This window comes from Emericellopsis cladophorae (genome assembly GCF_022114955.1).
Source record: "Emericellopsis cladophorae strain MUM 19.33 chromosome Unknown NODE_6_length_900724_cov_123_231613, whole genome shotgun sequence".
Taxonomy (NCBI): Eukaryota; Fungi; Ascomycota; class Sordariomycetes; order Hypocreales; family Bionectriaceae; genus Emericellopsis; species Emericellopsis cladophorae.
In genome coordinates, this window is record NW_026250931.1 from 871,898 (window position 1) to 892,908 (window position 21,011).

Consider the following 21,011-nt stretch of genomic DNA (forward strand, 5'->3'; position numbering starts at 1 on the left):
GTGATCGATGCTGTGATTTGTTTCATCTTCGCTGGGGAGGCTGCACGTCTTCTTGGACGGTCCCTCGCAGTACTGATCAGAAGTTCTTTTCTGCGTAGAAGGGCGGCGTGTTCTCGCACTCATGCTCGTTGGCGAACTGTCGCGGAGGATTTTGCAGAGACATTGACGCAGCTCGGCCCGTTCCTCCTCGCAGCGGGCGCCAAGTGGGGCTCCCCGGCGATACTGAAGAGGGGTGTCGACATTGGCGAGGGGCTTGTAAACCCAGCCACTCATCATCTGCTCAGCTTGGAATTTGAAGCGAAAGAGTTTCTCGGACAGAGCATTCTTGCCGTGCAATTTTTCCAATCGCGCGTAGATTTCCTGTATCTGTATAGACTTTTGCGCCCGGGTCTCTGCCAAACCTAATATCGAAGACGGCGGCCGAATTGACTTTGGTCCTTCGATATCAAGTCCATAGTCTTCGTTCAGCAAGCGTACGATCTCGTCGAGTGACTCGAGTCGCGCTCCTAGGCGTCGCGGCTGGATATAAGGATGGGAGGTCGAGGCCATCGTCAAGCGTCACTCTTGACGGGTCGAACGACCCCGGAATATGAGTCATGCGGGCTGCTGAGGGACGGCCAGTGAGAGCCAGTAGTCGTTGAAGCTGGAGTCGGAGTCAATTTTTTGATAGGGCGTCAATTGACGAGGGAGGCGCGTAGCCTGACGCCAGTCAGGAGCGCAAACACGTGAGGATCAAGAAGAGTTCCTTCCGCGTTTGATGAATCAATTCCAGCGATTAGCGCGTCGGGGTCCGAGCGCCAGCCGCCTAGGGGTGGGTTGGGTTCCCCCACTGTCGCTGCCCGCCGGAAGAACTATGGTCCTATTCATACCCCGAAGGCGGCAACAGCCCGAGTTTCGCCCACTCCTTGTCCCCTCTTTTGTCTTCACCTCTCGGTGTTCGGCATCCGCAGCTTCAGTGTACTCCAGCTGCCCAGCACCTTCAGCAAAAGCCATCACAACAAGCCAACAGTGGATGAGCGTGCGCCAGTATACCGCCCATGACTACGAGCCCCACCTGTTTGCATGTTCATGACGAGCCAACAGCGCGTGTTGGATAGTAAACTATACTGCTAGCCCAAGCCATGGCCGACAATGGTCAGGGTGATGCGGAGGAGCAGGTCTCAGTCGACCAGCTCACTCCCGAAGAAGCCAATCGCATCATACACTCCCATCGCAAGGTGCGCTACGGTATGTCACCAAGTGTCTTTTGAACAGCCAGAAGCTCACTGAAGTTCTCTCAGGTACTGCGTGTTGGCCCTGCCGCCAGCGCAAGGTGAAATGTGACAACAAGCAGCCTTGTGAGAACTGTGTCAAGAGAGAGCATCCACAGCTATGCTCGTACAAACCCAATCGCTCTTCTAACGGCAAGAGCACGTCGGTGTTGCCAGACACAATCGTCGGCAAGAAACGGGCGCGGTCGTTCTCGGATGCTCGGGAAGCTAGTAGAAAGGTTGACCGACAAGATAGCTGGCCTCGGACAATAGGTACGTGTCTCTGCTTTGTGTCCTTTTCCGCTCGCACACTGACCTTGGGACAGCCAGCCTTGAGGAGTCAGATGCCGTACCGGACCGGTACATGGGTCAGAACAGTATACCTGCGCTATTGCGTGAACAGTCATCGCCGACAGATAGGATTGATCGCGTCGACATTCGGCAAGACATGAGGCCGATTCTCGGATTGGAAACATCAGCTCCTTTCCCACTCATGTCATCGCAGCACCTAAAGCGATTGGCACAGGATATCTCGACAGAGCTGCCGTCTGACAGGGAGGTTTGGAAGTAAGTAATCCGGCCACCTACTAGGGACCTGACATTGACGCTTCAGGCTCTTCCACACCTACAAGGACATACCGCAGCCTTTCTGGGGGTTTGTCATTGACATTGATGATTTTGAGGCGAAGCTCTTGGTCTATCTCGAAGACCGGTCACGTAATGCCACGTCTGCGACCAAGTCCTCGAGTCGCGTCACTCCTTCATGGCTAGCTATCCTCTTCGGCGTTCTGGCTGTGGCCTCCCAGTATCAGGAGTCGCCTTACCATGTCCGCACCAGAGACTCGCAAAAGTACATCCAGACGTCGTTCCACTTCCTGCGGATGGGCAACTTCTTGCTCAGGCCGTCGTTTGACTCGATACAGGCTCTGCTGCTGACCAACTTTGTTCTGCTGAACGACATGAAGGCTGAAGCTTCGTGGGCGTTGACTGGCTTAGCTTGTCGCCTCGCGCAATCATTGGGCTTGCATCGGCCGAGTGTACAGGATGGGCGGGAAAGCGCGCCACCCGAGATCAAGGTCAAGGAGATGATTCGGCGGAAGCTGTGGTGGACAGTTGTCTGGCACGACACCCTCACGTCCCTGTCGTTTGACAGGTCGCCAATGACCAACTTCCCCAGCTGCCCGATCCCCGTCAGCTCTCACGACGCCACGCCCAGCAATCTCACGTACCTCGAGACAATGTACCATCTCATCGAGATCATATCGCGCAGGCTGAACCCCGATATGCTTGTCAACGCCACCTACTTGCAGATTGTGGATAACGTTGAAGCAATCGAGAATCTGAGGATGAAAGCCTGCGCCCACATTCAAGACAAAGACATGTGCAAGACAGCACTCGACCGGCTTCAGTACTTCGCCATCCGCCTCCACACCTCTTTCATCATCTCGGTGGCGTGTCGTCCAGCCCTGCGGCGAGACTGCCCTTTTGACCTTGCGCAAAGGAGGGAGCTGGCCAACAGATGCAAGGAGAATCTCACAGAGACGGTGCGCATGTTCCTCGCCATGCACCAGGTGTCCGTGATCCCCACCCGGAGCTGGGCGTTTACGTATCACGGGCTGTCGTCAGCACTGCTCCTCGGTATCCTCTGCGAGACGAAAGCTGACCCAGAAGTACGCCAACTTCAGGGGGACTTGATCAAAGCGCTTTCGGCGACCGCTGCCAAGGAAGCCACGCCGGAGCCACACGTGCAGACAACGGACAAAGACATTGAACTGTCTGGCCCGCTATGGCGGGCGCTGACCGCGTTGAGGAACATTTACGAGAACGGTACGATCATGGGAACACAGCTCAAAAGGGAGGGAGATTCGTCAGCAGGCGGCAGTGGCTCGCGTACGCCTCTTCAAGCCATTGCGGCTGGGCAGTACGGTGTGCCTCATGGACAGTACCGCAGCTTGCCCACGGCGAACGACCCGCGGGAGAGTGCGGCCATGGCAATGGCGGAGATGCAAAACGGTGCCTCGTTGCAGGAGTTTGGCGGGTGAGTATCTCAACCAGAAGCTTAGTGAGAGCGCGATTGACTGACCATTTGACAGAAACCCCTATGCACCACAGGTTCCTCCTAGCCTCCACATGGACGCCCTTTCTCCTATCAACGCGGACCCGACACAGTACATGGCACCGATGGACTTGTATGATACAATTTGGGGTGGTACGTCTCTTCGTGGAGTCCCCAAGCAAGGTGTTGAATGAACTGACCTGGCTACTAGAATCACCCGATCCGTGGAGCTCGAACATGGACGCGATGAATTTCGAATTTCTGGCGCAACCACCGCCAGGGCAGTCCCAGCAGCAATTCTACTTTTGACGAATGATGATAATCATGAACGACGTTTACATGCGTTTTTTGAGTAAGGCAAGATGTAGGTACTGTGTAGCGGAGCGATTGGGCGTTTGTACTTTGATAACATGAATCCGATTTGAGTCACTATTTACCTTACAAGCACGTGAAACATCGTCAGGGCTCTCTTTGATCATCCACAGCCCATAGGCGTTCAGATCAAGTCGGAGCGGGAGCAGAGGTTCTCACACGTCGTGCTGAACCATCCGTCCCGCATCGCAACACGACAATCAAGGCTCATCATCCGATGGGTTGCTGTGCTGCAAAGTAACAAGGCAGACGCACGTGGTGGAGGAAAGGCTCTGGTGCTGCGCGTTTCGCTTCCTTGTCTATTCTGTTTTGAACGGTCTCGTCTATTTCTTCTTGCGAGAAGTGCTGCTGACGATTTTCTTCTTCAAATGCTTCGGCATCTTCTCCTTTCTCTTCTCGCGCTTCGCTTCCTTTACAGCCTGCTTGTGTTGCTTTTGCCAGGTAAGTATTTCATGTCAAGTGGAAGAGGGCCGTGACTCACCTTCTTCTCGTCCTTGTCTTCGAATCGCTTTCCGCGCGGCCTGCTCGTCGAGTCATCAAAGTCAGAGTCGTCACTATCCAGCGCGGCGCCGTCGCCGGACTCTGTGCCCTCAGCGCTGTCGTCCTCCTGCTCCTGGCCTTCATCTTGGCCCTTTTCAACGACGGAATCGGCGAGCAGATTGCTGTACACGAGATCCTTGCCGCCTCCCTTTTCCAGCGTCTGGCCGTCCTTCTCCACATCGTAGACCTGCTCCAAGGTCTGGGGAATGTACTGGTTGCGGAAAACCTCATTGTCGACTTGCATCGCATCTTCATCTCCCTCGTCCGGTCGCGACTCGTAGAGTTTCTCGAGAGCCTCGCCCATGGCGGGCTCATCCGTGGGCAGGCCGGCAGCAGTGATAAAGTCGTAGATCATGCGGTCGGTGAGCGTGTCGACGCCCTTTCTCCGGAAGAAGTCGCCAACATTCTTGATATCCATGCGTAGGAACTCGAGAGAACGGGGGTGGTCGGGTTCGACACTCTGTGACACGTCGATGATGTACAGCGTCTGCTTGTGGTACAGAATGTTGTACTCGCTCAGATCGGCGTGGACAAGACGGCAGACTTGGAAGATCTTCCTCATCAGACCCAGTAGCTGGATGTAGAGCATACGCCACTCATCCTGGTCCTCGATCGTGGCGTCGCGCAGGCGAGGGTAGGCCCAGCCCTTGCGGTCGCCGAGGAAGCTCATGGCCAGGACGTGCAGCTTGAGGGAGAGAGGCTCTGGAGACGGGATACCAGCGCTGTGTATCCTTCGCAGGTTCCTGTACTCCTTCTCCGCCCACAGCTTGACCATCTTGCGGTTGTTGCCCTTGTCGAAGCCTCCCTTGAAGCGGTGCTCGCCAGTGATGTACCTCTCGCGGTCCTTGAAGACGAGGATGCTTGTCTTGTAGACCTTTATCGCCCTCTGGATGGCCTCGCCCTGGTCGTCGTGCGAAACGGCGCCGTACACGTTGGCCTCTTTACCGGTGCTGATGGCACCGTGCACCTCGCTGACGACGCCGCGGTTGATCATCTGCAGCAGGATCATGCGGGTGCGCTGGTCGAGCACCTGGTCGCTCGTGGCCCGATCGGCCTTGTCCTTCTCCCTATCCTCGCCTTGCTTGACATCGTCGAGGCGGATCTTGGCTGCGTGCTTGGACAGGGCAGAGACTTGGTCGTCGACGCTGGCGAATGTGTTGGCTGACGGTTTCTGGGTATTAGATCGGGGTGCATTCATGCCTCTTTGGCGGTTGTAGTTCTTTGTGAGGTCACCCGACTCGGGATCCCACTCCTCGGCGGACTCGTTGCCGTCAAAGATGTCATCGTAGTCGTCCTCTTCGTTCTCGTCGGTTGGTGACGGGTCGGCGGGCGCGCCACGGTGCATCCGCACCTCTGGGGGAACAGCGTCGCGATCATACCCCTGATTGGGCGTGTAGTTGTGTGTCGGTTGATGCGGATCAGCTGGCGACGGCGCCACTGTTGCTGGTTGTTCGGCTGACATTGTGATTGTTGGATGTGAATATTTTCAGGGTCGCGGTCGCGGGGTCGCTGAGTATTTCTTGGAGGGGCAAAAAGGAAAAGGGGAGCGAGCAACCCTAGAGGTCGAGTATGTCTTCTCTTCCAAAGACACTCTACTTCGCTTTTGCTCTCTGCAGGATTGAATGTCTCTTGCAAGTAGCAAGAATAATACTGTTGCGTATAGATTTATCGCAGAAGTGAGGAAAGGATGATGAGTCAACCTACAAGAGCAGCACTCATGACGCGGAATGAGTCTTTCGACTCTCTCGATGGCGAGAAATTAAAGTGGGGATGCACCTCCCTGACAACAAGCACGTCGACGACTGCAACTTGGGCTTGTTTGAACACTCCCAACTCGATCCACGACAATAACGACCCTCAGGCATCCCAGTCTTAGACACTCGATCGAGTCACGAAATGCCATGATGCTTTTGATTTTGCATCCCCCGCCGAGATGATCCACCGCGACCTCGTTGGGCGGGGCCTATGGGCCTCTGGTTCTTCCTCTGCTGCAGTTCAACCTGATGGCGAAAGCCCGACGTGCTCACAAGGTTCATGCTCCACCCAAAGGGCTCCTTTTCGTATGACTCGCAATGTACCTTTTCTTGCAAGGCTGATTCTCCACGATTCTTTTCCAAGACCGTGAGTTCGCGCTTGCACAATGGTTGTACACCACAATGACGACTCGAGACAGGGTCATGGGATATGTACTCAACACTCGCCACCATGCTCGAGCTCTCACTTCACCCGAGGAGACTCAGGAGAGGCACTCAACTTCCCTTTCGAACGGGATGAAGTACAAGTGCTCAACTCGGCAAATGAATGACGGAGCCGAGACTTGAGGTCGCATGAGAACCTGCACTCCTCTGTGAAAAAAGGTTCACCCACAACACGCACTTCTTGGAGTAGCAGCAATACTTGACATCCTCCCTTGGTACCGGTAGCATCGTCCGCTCATCGAGGACGCGTTGACGCGCGTCACGATCGAAACCCAATGTCTCAGAGTCCCCGTCTTGCCCATGCAGCTAGAACACCAGGCCTCCAATGAAGAGCCCATCTCAATTAAGCATATTCGAAAATGCGAGCTACATACTTGTGTACATTCCCGACGACTTGCTTTACAGGGGAAACCGGCATTCCAGTATGCCTTGGATCACGCGATTGCACATGGCAATGGCCGATGGATCTAGGCGGCGTGCTTGAAGGGAGAGCAGGATGCTCTGTTGAAAAGGCTGGTTCATCGATTCTCCTGTTCTGGAGGTCTTGGCCTCCAACTCTTGTTATTCAGCTTCCGCCGCACGTCTTTCAATTTTCCGTGTCACTCGTTCCTTTCCTTGTTTGAGAACTAGATCTTCCCCACGATGAGGTTCATTTCACTCCTTTGCGCAGCACCTTTGGTGTCTGCAAGCATCATTCCCGTTCCCGTTCACCATGCGCTAGACTCTCGAGATGCGGCGGACAATGAAACTGCACAGGCAGCCCCAAAAGCCAACAAGCGCTTCAGCCTAGGCGAGGTGCCAAATGTCGACTACAGGGGCGGCGATGCCCCTCTCGAGCTCATCAAGGCCCATACTAAATACCAGAGCGAGCTACCTCCGTGGTTGCGGAGCGTGGTTGAGTCCAACCCCGACTTGTCCAGCAAATTCAAGAGCTACCTGCAGATGGGAGGTATGTAGTCGAGAAGCTGGGAAGCAGGACGACGTTGACAAGGATGCAGGAGATGCTGGCATGACTGGCACTGTGTCGGCAAGCCCTCCTGCTTTCTACGATATCCAATACGTCGTCCCAGCAGACATTGGCATGCCCCCTCAACAGACGTTCCTCAACCTCGACACAGGGTCTTCCGATTTGTACGCGTCCTGAACGGAAAGTCGCAAACGACAAGCTGACAGAAGCAGGTGGACCTTCAGTTCCGACACATATCAGCCGCAAGTTCGCAATCAGATTCTGTATCGACCGCAGGATTCCTCAACCAGCAAGCTTCTGAACGGCGAATCATGGTCCATCCGCTACGGCGACGGTGCGGGAGCGTCGGGCATCGTATACCAGGACCGCGTCGCACTCGGCGACGTCCACTTTGACCAGCAGGCTGTCCAGTCAGCCGTGCAGGTCTCCGCTGCCCTCACTGGGGACTCCTTCTCCTCTGGGATCATGGGCATGTCATTCACCTCGGGCGCCAACACCGTGCGCCCGACCAAGCAAAGGACATTTGCCGAGAACATACGCGACGAGCTCGAGTCGCCCGTGTTCACGGTCAACCTGCAAAAGGGCCGGCCCGGCAACTACAACTTTGGCTACATTGACGAGTCGGAGCACACGGGGGAGATTGCGTACACCAAGATTGCGGACAACACGGCCTTCTGGAAGGTCCCCATTGCCGGCTACCAGGTGGGCGACCGCACGTATCGTGAATACGCGTGGGAGGGAATCGTGGACACGGGCACCACCCTGCTCCTCGTCCCGGATGAGATAGTCAACGACTACTACTCGGCCGTCTCCGGTGCCCGGTACGACACCAGCATTGGCATGGTGGTCTTCCCCTGCGACGCGTCCGTCCCGGATTTCAAGTTCGGGTTCGGTGACTATAGGGGCGTCATTCCCGGCAACTACGTCCGCTATGGCCAATATTCTGGCGGCGACTGCTTTGGAGGTATTCAGTCAAGCGAGGGCATCGGCATGGCGATTATTGGGGATATCCTCATCAAGGCGCAGCTGGTGGTGTTTGACATGGGCAACAGCACCGTGGGCTTTGCTAACAAGCAGCTTTCCTCTGACTGAGTTGCTTGATATCGAATTTTTTAAGACAATATGACTTGAGTTGTATGGTGTATGTGAGCACAGTGTTTCTCACAGATTGATGTGTCTTTTTGGCTGTAAACACAAACAATCAACATCAATGAACTACATCCTGATTCAATTTAGCATAGTAACTCTCAGGGCACACAGCCTAGCTATGATGCCGCTTCTTGTAGAATATGTACAAACTATAAACTGACCTACCTTTGCGGTCATATCAAGTTCTACACCAGTCCCGAGGGTCGTTCATCAGTAGGCATAGGGTAGCCGTAGTCCCCTGGTTTAGCGTCCGGAGCTTTTACCCCACGTACCCTGACGCTTAACCCCGACAAGACGTCATGCTGTCAGCAGTGTGCATATCCGACCCAGCGTCCATGTCAGCAGAGCGCAGGGAATAATGGCGACAATGCATCGAACCCTCAAAGGGTTTGTGGAAATTCCACAAGATGCCTCTGTATATAAGTTGCGCGTATCTGCCCATTACAAGAACTAAAGCTCATCAGCTCAGAAATACAAAAACCCAACCCTACAAGGCACAATGAAGCAGGACATCCTCATCCTCGGCGCAGGGGAGCTGGGCCTCGCCGTCGTGGAGGCCCTCGCCAAGCACCCCCTACACTCGCAGACCAAGTTGACTGTGCTTCTGCGCCAGTCCACCCTCGACACGGCTGCACCAGAGAAGAAGCGTACAGTGCACCATCTCAAGGGCCTAGGCGCGGACTTTGAAGGTGCCGACATGGCGGCGGCGCCTGTGTCAGAGCTCTCCGCCATTTTCAAAAAGTACGACACCATCATATCATGTTCTGGCATGGCCATGCCACCCGGTACGCAGACAAAGATCACGGAGGCCGTCCTGGACGCTGGCGTCAAGAGGTACATGCCATGGCAGTTTGGCATGGACTACGATGTCATCGGCGAGGGCAGCGCGCAGGATCTCTTTGACGAGCAGCTGGCCGTGCGCAAGTTGCTCCGCGGACAAGACAAGACCACATGGACCATCGTCTCGGTGGGCGTGTTCATGAGTTTCATCTTTGATCCGTGGTTCAACATTGTGAACATCAAGGAGAAGACGGTCAACGCGCTCGGGAGCTGGGATACGTCCATCACCGCGACAACACCAGAGGACGTTGGTCGCGTGGTGGCGGAGGTCGTTCTCCATCCGAAGGAGCTCGTAGAGCAGAGTGGGATTGCGTTCGCGGCAGGCGATACCGTGTCCTACAGTCAGCTGGCGGATCTTGTCGAGGCGCGGTGCGGCACATCCTTTCAGCGCGAGCTCTGGGATTTGGAGGCCCTGAAGAAGGAGATGGCAGAAAATCTTAGTGGTAGGGTCAAGTACTGGGGCGCTTTTGCGCAGGGAAGGGGAGTAGCGTGGCCACGGGAGAAGACGGTCAATCACGAGCGTGACATCCCCATGACGGATCTTAAGGCCTACCTGGAGAAGATGGAGTAGGACCATTAGTTTAGGCGGTCGCGAATGTTGCGACGAATTGAGTGCTTGGTGTTGGCGTCGTCGGAATTGCCGCTGTCATGGGACTGTCAAGTCGCTGGCGCATGTCTCGCACATGATGTGCAGATGCCGAGCTGTCTCAACGCTGTGCGTGGTTTGATGGTGCACGTCCATAGGGTGAGGGTGATGCGTCTGATGGACCTCCGTACGTCGTAGAGAACGCAAGCGGGAGGATGGAGGGTGTACTCTGTAATGTAGAATGCTACAGCGCTTATCGGGTTTCTTCTTATCAGAGACGCCAGTCAGGCATGTACGTACCCATGCGTAGCGGCACCAAGATAACAGACCGGACCTCGAGCGCTTGCGGTCTCGCGGATGCATCGGTGATCTTGCGCGTTCCTCGCCCTGATTGCGGTGCCAGCGGTTTCACCATTTGCCTCAAGCAAGAAATAATGACGTTGGACGCGACCCTAGGCCGGAGCTGGTTTCAAGGCACGAAGCCGGTGGTGATGTCCAAGGTCCAGTCGCAGTACCTCCGTATCTTGGTCTGGACTGGAGCCTGGCGGATGGACTGGAACCCAGGCTGGGCTGAGTCGCCTGATCAGACTAGGCCACAGGGGCTGCTGCAGCGAAGCCAAGCGCCGTAAGACGCTCAGCTCCAGGCTTCCTTCCCTTCCCTGGGCCAGTGGACGTCGACAGCAGGAGCGCCCGTGGTCATCTCGCATTGTGCGATGACTGCACTGCTCACTCGGGTCCATCCACGCATCTCATCACTGGGAGACAGACTTCCAGACTCCAGTCTAAGTCTAGTTGCCAACCGATGCACCGAGGCATTACTCGTGAACGACAAGGCTTCCCCGATCCCGCCTCGAGCGACATGGAGTGACGCCATGCCTATTCGTAGTCACACTGGTGAACCGCATCCGGCCGCGGCCTTGAATTGCTTGCGCCACACAGAAAGAAAGCCGAGAGCACCCCCATGCGACAATGCCACCATCATCTTCCAGGGCCTGATAGGTGACTCACGGTCATGCGCCCTCTCTAGCGAGCAGCGTAATTCCACACCCTTCTGTTTCTATTGCACGATTCCGAACCATATGACTCCTCATCCGACCAATCACGCAACAAGCGCCCTTGTCTCCGGAGTCCCACGGTCGCCGCTCTGCTTCTTTGTTCGCGTCCATCGAGCCCAGTAGTGATCGGTAGGCCAAACTGGCAAACGCTCATGGCCGGACGGAGCCTTATCGCCTGCCACACAGACACAGGCATTGATTCAATATAAGCCTAGTTCCTTTCGCATGATTGCTAGCAAGGCCCCTTCTACTTGCTCTCTGCATCCTTTTCAGGATTATCTGGCCCTGTGCTTTTCCGCCCCGACACCTCCTACCGTTGACTGTTAACCCATTTCAGCCCATCGACTTACAAGCTACAACACACCACCTACCATGGACGTTACTGTGGACACACCAACAAGCGACATCCCTACTATGTTCCTAGGCGAGGATCGTCACTTCATCAAAAAGCGAGAGCATTCTCAGCGCAGGCGGACATTCAATCACCGTCTTCGGGCTGCAGCGAAGCAGTATCGCGCCGAGCATCCAGATCAGCTCCCTTGCAAGAGTATCGGCTTCGCCAGCCGCGAAGAGTGTCAGGACACCCAGCGAGCCCAGCAGGATATCAAGGACCCGGCGCGGCTGAGGCATCATGTCGAGGCAGATCTGCGCTGGAAGCATCGTCAGGAGGAGAGCCTTCCGAGGCGATCGAAGCGAAGTCGTCCCAATACCAACCTCAACCACGAAAGCTCGATCGAGCTCGCCAGGAGCAAGATCGAGCTACCAAGCGACCGAAAGCTTCAGCGATGTCCCAGCCTCGAGCGGCAAGACGCCTTTTGCGACGCCCGCACCAAGAGTCGTGTCCAGGTAAAGCAGATGGCAGCGGGACCCTCGGAGGATGATGCGCAGGTGGCCGAGCTCTATCGCATGGGTCTTCTCTACGACGAGCAGGACTCGCAAGCGCAAGCACAGACGGACTCGGACATCGAGCTAAACGACATTCAGCACGGGGCGCCTGCCTATTCGATCCGCCCTGCCCGTCGTCGCAGCCACAAGTCGAGGAATGGTGACCATCAATACAATGAGGGTCTCCCCCTCAACCTGTCCTTTGCCGACCTGGGCGCGGACAATGACCTCGCCCCGTACCTGGCTTCACAGGAGGACAATACCTGCAGTGCCTCTTCACAATCATTTGCACACTCGCGCCGGGCATCGCAACAGGCTCCCCTGCGCGTCATCTACGAACTCGCCACGTCCCGTCCTTCCTTTGACGTGGATACCTCGCAACCCCCCGACCTCATGAACGACTCGCTCTCCGACTACGACTGCTTCACCGACAGCGAGCTGGACGACTCGCCCTCGCAGCGGGAGGTCCAGGATCCTGCAGGTCCCTGGGTGTTGCTGGGCGACGACGACTGATCGGGCGCTCCTCCGAGTGAGGATTTGTACATCGAGTGTACAGAGGACTTGTTTGAGTATTCTACACTTGCCGTGTGTAAGCCTTGCATAGCGAGCGGAATTAGGAAATTTGGCGTCTGGTATTCAAATTCTTGTTTCTCTTCTTTCCTATAACTATACAAGTGCCTTTACTTGGTGATTGATTCATTACGACGCTAGAGCACGTAGCAATTAGGTCCGGTGTCCACGACGGGATTCCGGGCGGGGCCGTGTGATGCCTTCGGGTGGATATGGAGTATACTATAATAAGACAAAGATGCCGTAAAGTCTCCGCAGAAAGTGCCCGGGGGATCAACTGCAGACCTTCGAGGGATATAAAGGAAGCCCGTGTATTCCTAGTCTTGTGATTATTCCAAACAATACCAATTAGCGCCTCTACCTTCTGAATTGAAGCAAGTCCTCTGACAATCCCATGGTCTCCCTCAAAATGTCACCAACCCTCTTCGATGTTGTCATTATCGGCGGGGGCCCCGGCGGCCTGTCTATCGCCACAGCACTTGCACGCCAGACACACACGGCCGTCGTCCTCGACTCGGGGCGTTACCGAAACGCAGTGTCCAAGCACATGCACAACGTCCCCGGGTTCGACCACGTCGACCCTGCCGAGTTCAGGGCCAAGGCCAAGACCGACCTCGTCACGCGGTACAAAAGCATCGAGTTCCAGACAGCCGAGATCAAGCAGGTGAAAAGGGCTGACGATGGCACCTTTGAGGTTTCGGATGGACAGGGCGCCGTGTGGCGCGGCAAAAAGCTCGGTCTGGGAACGGGCGTGAGGGACCGGACGGAGGATGAGGTCAAGGGATACGAGGAGTGCTGGGGACGTGGCATGTACGTCTACACTGATTCTCCGTGTCTTGAGAGAACGGCAATGCTAACGACAGGGGTAGTTTTCACTGCCTCTTCTGCCATGGCTTTGAAGAGCGCGGCGCAGAGACGGCTGGATTCCTTGTCAACGACATGATGACGGCGCCCACGAACCCCATGGCACCCGCGGACACGATCACCCACGTCTCACGCATGGCCAAGCGCCTAGCGAAGAATATAGTCATTTACACAAACGGTCGTGCGGAGCTGGTCGACGAGCTCAAGGCCAAAATCCACTCGTCCAAGATCACCGTCGACAACCGCGCGATCAACCATCTTAGCCTCGTTGGCGAGGGTGCTCACGTAAAGATTACATTTGAGGACGGGACGAGCAAGACGGAAGGCTTCCTCGCGAGCCATCCCAAGGTCGAGCAGCGGGCGGGCAGCCTGGTCGAACAGCTTGGGCTGGAGATGACGCCGGGCGGCGACATCAAGACCAACCCGCCTATGAATGAAACGAGCGTCAAGGGCGTGTTTGCGGTAGGCGATGCGGCGACGCCGATCAAGAGTGTTATGCAGGCCATGTACATGGGCATGTTCGCCGGTGTGGGCATGGTGTCGCAGCTGCAAGCCGAGCTGGAGCTGAAGGACGAGCTGTAATCGTGTCTAGCACGTGGGAAGAGAGAAGAGGTTTTAGTCCAAAAGAAACCCATCACCCGAGCCCAGCTCGACGAATTCGTACTCTGGCGCTTTGCCCTCTTGCTGCCGCATCTGCTTCTCCTGGTGCGCCACAGCCTCCTTGACGGAATACGGCACCCGCCGCAGGAACGGTGCGATGAGACCGCCGCCCGTCTTAACCTCATCGTGCGTCGCAATCCAGTACTTTGCGCCGCAGGCACGCACGGCGCGCAGACCATTGAGCGCCCCGAGGTTGAGCTGCTTGGTCATCCAGATGCTCACGTCGTGCAGACCGTGGAGCAGGGCGAGCGCGCTGATGCCCGACGCGGACAGCGCGAGGAGGTCCTCGCTCTCAATACCGTGGGGGGAGTAGATGACGGCCTCAGCGGTCCCCTGGCCTGCGAGGTCAAAGGCGATGAAGACGGCGGAGTGGTAGTAGAGCGCGTTGCCGGGGGTGGTGACCCTCCCAATCGCGAGCCAGGGCGGCAGGCTCCCGACTGTTAGCCTTGTCCAGTCGACGCCATCCCCGAGCGCAGGCGTGGTGACTACGGTGTCAAAGTGCGTCCACCCTCTTATGAGGTCGGCAGCGACGTCGGTGGCGAAGATGGGCGTGGTCGGGGGTAACTCTTCCAACGTCGCTCTGTGGCAGTGGTCCGTGAACTCGTGCGATATGGCCACTAGATCGACGAGACTGTCGCCTGCAAAATCCCCGTCTGCTCGTCGCGCCTCGAGATCTCGTAGGATGACATTTAACTCGGCTATTGTCGCGACGCCGGGGGGCACAACGTGCCATTGCGTGCTGAACCAAGAGGCGACGTCACTCTGAGGGCCCTGCAGCCACGGGTCGACGAGGACGTTGTAATGTGTGCGACCGCTGGGGGGGACTGCTGAAGATGGGTATGGGATCTGGACGAGCCATGTTGTGTCTGCGTTGAGGTGTATGAGCAGTGGTCGTTGTGGTTGCGCGTGCAGGCGGTTGGCCCAGTCGTCGAGGTCCTTGACGTGGATGTGCTTCGCGCTGGTCATGGCTAGCAGTGTGTTAGTCTCCACGGCCCTTGATCGCCTGGGTCAGATAGTTGAGCTGTAATAATGAGCGTGGCAACGGCATGGCAGCAGCTCACGAGAAAGTGAGGCCGCAGGCGAGCGCATCATGGATTCAGGGTCTGGTGGTGAGTGCGGGGAGGATCGCGCTAGCGGGAGTACCTCTGTTTGCACAGAGAACACGCGGTATTGGATATATCACTGTTAACGTGATGCGCTGCTCTTCTGAGTGACGGCCAAAGGGTGCCTAACTTCTGTCAGTCAGTACTTACAATGTACCACAGTCCTGCATTTGTCGACTACCAAACCGCTCAACCTGAGTCTCTACCTGAGTCTCAAGTATCTCTCTCCGCATCACGTCGGATTTCAAGGAGCATGTCGCTTGGAGACGCCACACTTGACGCTATTGTGTCGCCAGCTATAGCTTGAAGAACCGGCTTCTCTAGGGCCGATCTGACAGGGCTTAAGCGAGCGCAATGGTGGCACACTAACAACCTCTCGTACAATCTTACCATCCACATGGTAGTGCGCCCTCAAGAGCTTGACCACATCCGCTCGACGACGTCCATTTATCACGATGCCGCAGAAAGCATCAGCTATAAAGATCATCATTCATCCTGAATCGAGCTGATGCCGACAACGCCACTTCATCATTGTCCACCAAAGGGCCTGGACGCAGTCGCCCTCTCCTCCTTCTCAGCATCCTGCTACCCCGTCACCAACGAGCCGAGCTCACGGAGATATAAACGCCGACAGTTGCTTTTTCTTGCGATCCACTACCCGGGGAACGCAATGACAATTTGACACCCAACCCAGCGCGGCCAACGGCAGATCGGCATGTCCTTATTACTCCCGCCGATCCCCAGACGCTACGGACTGAAACACACATATCCCCCTCCACTCTGCTCGGGCGGTTTTGCTGCCTCTGGGCATGGAGCGCGAGCTCGCAAAAGCAATCACGTTGGTCTTGCCACTGTACGCGTGAGCAGTGTGAGGAGAGGTGAGGACACTGAGGAGACTACTGTTGGAGCACTGCACGAGCGCGCTTTGAACTCCAACCCAACTTGTAGTCGGGCATGCACTAGGTGGACACTACTGCCGTATATCTCCGGACCGTACAGGATCCGGCACTTGTCATCGCAGATCGGAGAAGAGAAATGAACTGTCAGTTATGACACGATCTCAGATCGCACATGAGCGCGCTGGTCACTTGGGGTCCCTGGCCCGCGAATACGTCCATGGTTCACCCACAGAGACGGGGGCATTACCGCGCCCCGTCGTCAAGGCCGAAGGTGCTGAACAGATGGGAATCCCAATCGCAATCTCAACTCCAGTCACTATTAATTTAGATTGATCCAAGCTCAGCGGCAGAGCGGGAGGGGCTGAGACCCGCACCTCCCACCCCCCCAAACGGCTTTCCTTGCAGACAGGCCGAACCAACAACCGCGGAGTGATGCCAAGCCGTTTGTCAACTCTAGCGTCCTGTACCCAAGGGTATCCCGCGCAGATCTTCGCGGCGACAAGAGCATCGGGAGATGAGGGCACAAGTAGGGGACACGACGAGGTGGCCCAATCCTGGACTCCTGGGAGGACGGAGGTACGGACGCCCGTCCAAGACCAGACTCGCATCGCCAGCCGAGACAAGCTGCACGACCAACAGCAACTCGGCTAGTCTGTCGACGGCTAGGTATAATAAGCTCCTGACGTCCCCGTTGACTAAATCGATCGTCTCTCCCGCCATCCGAAGATCGTCTCTCTCCTATTCTCTGTCCGCTGGCCCACTCTCCTTAAACCCCACTGCCGCTCCTCTCCTCCTCCATACCGATCAACAACATGAAGTCGGCAACTTTCCTGGCGGTGGCGAGCACAGCGGCACTGGCACTGGCGCGCAAATGTCGCGATATCAAGGTGCCCGTGTCCATCTCCGCGGAGAACATGGTCTTCGACCTCGAGCCGCCGACCACAGAGATTGATGTGACAAACTTCTACCTCAACCTAGCCCAGCAGGGCGCCGACTTTCCAAGCGCACTCACGACCGGTGTAAGTAGCACTGGTTCTCTTGTACGAACCATCAGAAGCACTGACGCATTCATGGCCAGACCGCCAAGGTATCAGGGGACTACGTGCTCCAAACCACATACTGTGAGCCAGACGATGGCCCAGGCCACACCCTCCAGGTCATGACGCACGGCGTCGGTTTTGACAGGTCCTACTGGGATCTCCCCTTCCAGCCCCCCCAGTACAGCTACGTCGCCGAGGCCGTCGACACCCACGGCTACTCCACCCTGACTTGGGACCGCCTGGGCGTCGGCATGTCCACCCACCCCGACGACACCGTCAACGAGACGCAGCTCGCCCTCGAGGTGGCCGCCCTCAAAGCCCTCACCGAGCGTCTGCGCGCCGGCAAGGTCTGCGGCATCCCCACGCCCTACGACGCCATCGTCCACCTCGGCCACTCCTTTGGGTCCGCCATCACGTACAACCTCGTCAACGACGACCCGGACAGCAGCCAGGGCATCGTCCTCACCGGCTTCAGCCAGATCCCCGACTTTCTGGGCCAGTTCGCCCTCGGCGCCAACTTTGTCCCCGTCCGCAAGGTCGCTGCCCTGGCTGCGCGGTACGAACCCGGCTACATCGCCGCCGGCAGCGCTGTCGGCGTCCACATTGCCTTTTTGCCACCCGGCGGCGAATTTGACCCGGACATCCTCGACTTTGGCTTTGAGAATGCCCAGCCGCATACCACGGGGGAGCTCCTCACCGTTGGCGTCGGCACGGGCGAGGTCAACGCCTTTGCTGGCCCGTGCATGATCATCACCGGCGAGCGGGACGTGCCCTTTTGCGGTGGTGACTGCATGAGCACTGCGTCCGTTGATGGGAAGTTTGACAACCTTATTCAGGCGTCTGCGCCCATGTTTCCCAAGGCGTCTGTGTTTAACGCCACCGTCGTGCCCAAAACGGCGCACGGGTCACACTTTGGGTACTCGGCCCCGGATGTGTTTGCCACCATCCTCGACTTCCTCGGCACGCAGGTGTGAAGCAGGACTGGGGACGTTGGTGGGTTTGTGGAGTTCAAAAATACCCCTTTATAATTCTTCTCGTTCATCGCTGATGGTACTTACTCCATGTCCTGGGACAGCCATCTAGGCTTGATGATATGTAATTCTCGTAAATATTCGCATATCGCTGGCCATGGAAGTATTACCACAGCTCAGGCAGTTAATAAAGCAAATAATTAATCTTTACATGGACTCGCGGCTCCCAGTGAGACGACATCTCTCGGTTGAATGGAACTGGCAGCAAGACACGATCAGACATGCATATACATAATCTCGCCAGAAACATACGGACCACTCACTCAAACATGCATATGAAACACGGCTGGGTCAGCTGACGATGGAAAGAAACAGCAACTTCATTTCTCACATCCTCCTTCAGACACCGCGAGAACCCTCCCCTAAACCCTCGTTCCCGACAGCGTGATTTCCCTTGCCGCGCGCAACCTCGACGCGGTAGACCTCCTCGGCCGTCCTCGTCGTCAACCGACCAAAATGCCTTAGCGGGGCGCCGCTCGCAAACAGCTGGTCCACCTCCTCGAGCGTGCGCCCCTTGAGCTCGGGGATGAAGAGCCAGGTCAGCGCCACCATGAGGAAATTCGTTGAGCCGTAGATGAAGCCGACCTTGCCGCCGAGGTTGGCGTACTGTTCGTTAATGAGGTACGGCACCGTGAAGGAGGTGACAAAGGTGGTCAGGACCGAGATGACGCACGCGAGCAGATTTGTCTTCTCCTTGACGCGCAGGGCGGCGGCTTCGGAGACGACGACAAAGGATCTGTATAGACACGGATGAGTATCGACAACAGGGAAGAGGTAGGCATTGGCTTACACAGGCGCCCAGGAGAGGTTGTAGAAGAAGGAGAACATCATCAGCGACGTAACAATCAGATTCCTCTCATGGACGTTGAGGCTGTCCTTGGGCATCGTCCCGATGCCGCCCATGACATAGAGCCACGCCCCCATAAGCGAACCGCCGAGCAGCAGCACGGGTCTCCGCCCGACGGCATCGACGTAGAACCACGTGATGGCCACGGCGGTGATGCTCACAATGTTGGAGATGACATTGAAGAGAAACGCCTGCGACCGGAAGCCCTGCGACTGGTAGAACAGGACGCCGTACTGGGAAGGGAACGCCTGGCCGGTGATCTGCTGCCCCAGCATCGCGAGGATGGCGACCCCAGTCCGGGTCCTGTTATTCGCGTCAAAGACCTCGCGCCAGGTGCCCCGTTCCTCGTTGGCGTGGGCGTACGCGATGGCTTCAATCTCCAGCTGGATGGCCTCCTCACTCTTGCCGGCCCGCAGCTTGCGCAGCTCGAGCACGGCGTCCGCCCTGCGGCCTCTGCTCAGCAGCCAGCGCGGACTCTCTGGCAGCAGCGGCAGAAGCGCAGTGATGACGGCGGGCACGACGAGCTGCAGCCCAATGGGGATCTGCCACCCCTTTCGATCAGGGATGTGCTGCGTGCCAAAGGCGATGAGGGTGGCGATGAGCTGGCCAAACACAATCATGACCTGGATCGTCGAGCCAAACATGCCACGCAGCACGCGGGGCGACGTCTCGGCCTGGTAGATGGGCACCACGACAATGGCCATGCCCGTCATGCCGTAGCAGATGATGCGTCCGACGGTGAACTGCGCCGCCGTCGTCGCCGTGACCTGCAGCACGGCACCACTGTGTCCTTGTCGTCAGCACTTGCACAAAAAGAAAAAGAAAGGAATGAAAAATATCTCACATGACAGACGTGATGCAGAGACCAAGAATGGCCATCTTGCGGCCCCATCGCTCGGCAATCCATCCAGCGCCGATGCAGCCCTAGTAGAGAAGATACTGGTCAACCGTCTCGCTCCAAGAGTGACCACCAAGTTTGTTCAAGCACACACAATCGCCTTGCCGAAGAACGGCGTCGCCGTCATGACGCTCGACAGCCAGCCCGGCAGCGCCCACAGACCCGTAGCTGGGTTGTACACGCCAAACTCGCGCTGGAAGCTCTGCATGGCCTGGACGCCGGAAAAGGTGCCGACGTCGTAGCCGTAGTTGAGCGCGCAGCACGCGAGGTAGCTGTCCTGTCAGACATGACTCATTCCGGGGGTCGAGAGGCAGAAGCGTACAGCATGATGAAGACAAGCATCGTGTTAAAGTGCCCGAAACGCGCGCGCGCCGTCAGCCGCGGCGGACGAGCAGTCACGTCTTCTTCGGCCATGGCTCGCTTCTTTGCTGCTACATGCGCAGATCAGTTCAATTCGGCGTGAGCAGGGCGCGAGACGATGTGATGCATCACAAGCTGGACGTTGCGAGGTTGAAAGGTCGAGTGAGGATATGGAGGACGGTGAGAATGGGGAGGAGACGAGACGCCCGGCTTCCTGCGAGTCGAGTTTTCTGGGTTCGCCGCCGCCCTCGATAGCGCCCCAGCTATCCGTAGATGGAACAGAGTCGAGCTAGGACAGCGTCATTGAGCGAAATGACGGACTTCCCCTCTTTCTCCCCAAGTCTAGTCTGCCCAGGTCTTTGAGAATTGCCCATCTTCGCTTGCGAGCACGCAATGCGTGAGCCCATCCCTTCTTGCTATGCAGTGCCTCTCGAGACAGCGAGTCTTTGTTAGTTTGGGGCTGTAATCTCGTCAGTTATTGGTCGGCTCTGCAGTGTCGGCGTAGATGGTGGAGTCGTTGAGACTCCATGTCGCTGCGCGAGCATCGCAAGGCCACATCCATCGCCAGCCGGTCATGTCTGCGCATCGTCAGGAGAGGGAAGTGGACGCCTCAGGGTGATAAATATATATACGATTGACCAAGGTGCTGTGTTCCTTATCGATCCCAGCCTTGCTGACCCACCGCTTCTCGCTGGCCCGCTCCGTGTGAACTGCGACTCCTCCTCTCCCTCCCCACTCCACGCTAAGCGCAGCAAGCCGGAGCCCGGATGCGCCTGTCGCCAGAGCGAGACCCGTCGCACGCGGATGGATGGATGCACGTCCACTCCCTCCCGGCGGTACT

The 21,011-nt window shown here is 56.9% G+C and overlaps 9 protein-coding genes across 9 annotated transcripts; 6 read left to right on the top strand and 3 right to left on the bottom strand.

Annotated features, from left to right (window-relative positions):
• Nucleotides 1–1,121: 1,121 nt before the first annotated feature.
• On the top strand, nt 1,122–3,615 carry J7T54_001847 (putative thiamine repressible regulatory protein; the record flags this gene model as incomplete). Its single annotated transcript, XM_051503888.1, has 5 exons — nt 1,122–1,227; nt 1,577–1,817; nt 1,864–3,288; nt 3,344–3,459; nt 3,518–3,615. 5 exons carry the CDS (start codon nt 1,122–1,124, stop codon nt 3,613–3,615), a joined length of 1,986 nt encoding a protein of 661 aa, XP_051364827.1.
• A 386-nt stretch (nt 3,616–4,001) lies between these two features.
• On the bottom strand, nt 4,002–5,680 carry J7T54_001848 (serine/threonine-protein kinase RIO1; the record flags this gene model as incomplete). The annotated part of the gene is made up of 2 exons (XM_051503889.1): nt 4,002–4,109; nt 4,160–5,680. The coding sequence occupies 2 exons, from the start codon at nt 5,678–5,680 to the stop codon at nt 4,002–4,004; spliced, it is 1,629 nt and encodes a 542-aa protein (XP_051364828.1).
• Nucleotides 5,681–7,058: 1,378 nt separating this feature from the next.
• Nucleotides 7,059–8,475, top strand: J7T54_001849 (uncharacterized protein; the record flags this gene model as incomplete). Its single annotated transcript, XM_051503890.1, has 3 exons — nt 7,059–7,365; nt 7,415–7,547; nt 7,608–8,475. The coding sequence occupies 3 exons, from the start codon at nt 7,059–7,061 to the stop codon at nt 8,473–8,475; spliced, it is 1,308 nt and encodes a 435-aa protein (XP_051364829.1).
• A 556-nt stretch (nt 8,476–9,031) lies between these two features.
• Nucleotides 9,032–9,943, top strand: J7T54_001850 (Isoflavone reductase P3-like protein; the record flags this gene model as incomplete). The annotated part of the gene is made up of 1 exon (XM_051503891.1): nt 9,032–9,943. The coding sequence occupies one exon, from the start codon at nt 9,032–9,034 to the stop codon at nt 9,941–9,943; it is 912 nt and encodes a 303-aa protein (XP_051364830.1).
• Nucleotides 9,944–11,385: 1,442 nt separating this feature from the next.
• On the top strand, nt 11,386–12,411 carry J7T54_001851 (uncharacterized protein; the record flags this gene model as incomplete). Its single annotated transcript, XM_051503892.1, has 1 exon — nt 11,386–12,411. One exon carries the CDS (start codon nt 11,386–11,388, stop codon nt 12,409–12,411), a length of 1,026 nt encoding a protein of 341 aa, XP_051364831.1.
• Nucleotides 12,412–12,862: 451 nt separating this feature from the next.
• J7T54_001852 (Thioredoxin reductase-like protein) lies at nt 12,863–13,914 on the top strand (the record flags this gene model as incomplete). Its single annotated transcript, XM_051503893.1, has 2 exons — nt 12,863–13,278; nt 13,338–13,914. The coding sequence occupies 2 exons, from the start codon at nt 12,863–12,865 to the stop codon at nt 13,912–13,914; spliced, it is 993 nt and encodes a 330-aa protein (XP_051364832.1).
• Nucleotides 13,915–13,947: 33 nt separating this feature from the next.
• Nucleotides 13,948–14,958, bottom strand: J7T54_001853 (uncharacterized protein; the record flags this gene model as incomplete). Its single annotated transcript, XM_051503894.1, has 1 exon — nt 13,948–14,958. One exon carries the CDS (start codon nt 14,956–14,958, stop codon nt 13,948–13,950), a length of 1,011 nt encoding a protein of 336 aa, XP_051364833.1.
• Nucleotides 14,959–16,806: 1,848 nt separating this feature from the next.
• On the top strand, nt 16,807–18,008 carry J7T54_001854 (uncharacterized protein; the record flags this gene model as incomplete). Its single annotated transcript, XM_051503895.1, has 2 exons — nt 16,807–17,013; nt 17,073–18,008. The coding sequence occupies 2 exons, from the start codon at nt 16,807–16,809 to the stop codon at nt 18,006–18,008; spliced, it is 1,143 nt and encodes a 380-aa protein (XP_051364834.1).
• A 396-nt stretch (nt 18,009–18,404) lies between these two features.
• Nucleotides 18,405–20,224, bottom strand: J7T54_001855 (uncharacterized protein; the record flags this gene model as incomplete). Its single annotated transcript, XM_051503896.1, has 5 exons — nt 18,405–18,801; nt 18,856–19,695; nt 19,757–19,836; nt 19,905–20,082; nt 20,133–20,224. The coding sequence occupies 5 exons, from the start codon at nt 20,222–20,224 to the stop codon at nt 18,405–18,407; spliced, it is 1,587 nt and encodes a 528-aa protein (XP_051364835.1).
• Between the last annotated feature and the right edge of the window lie 787 nt (nt 20,225–21,011).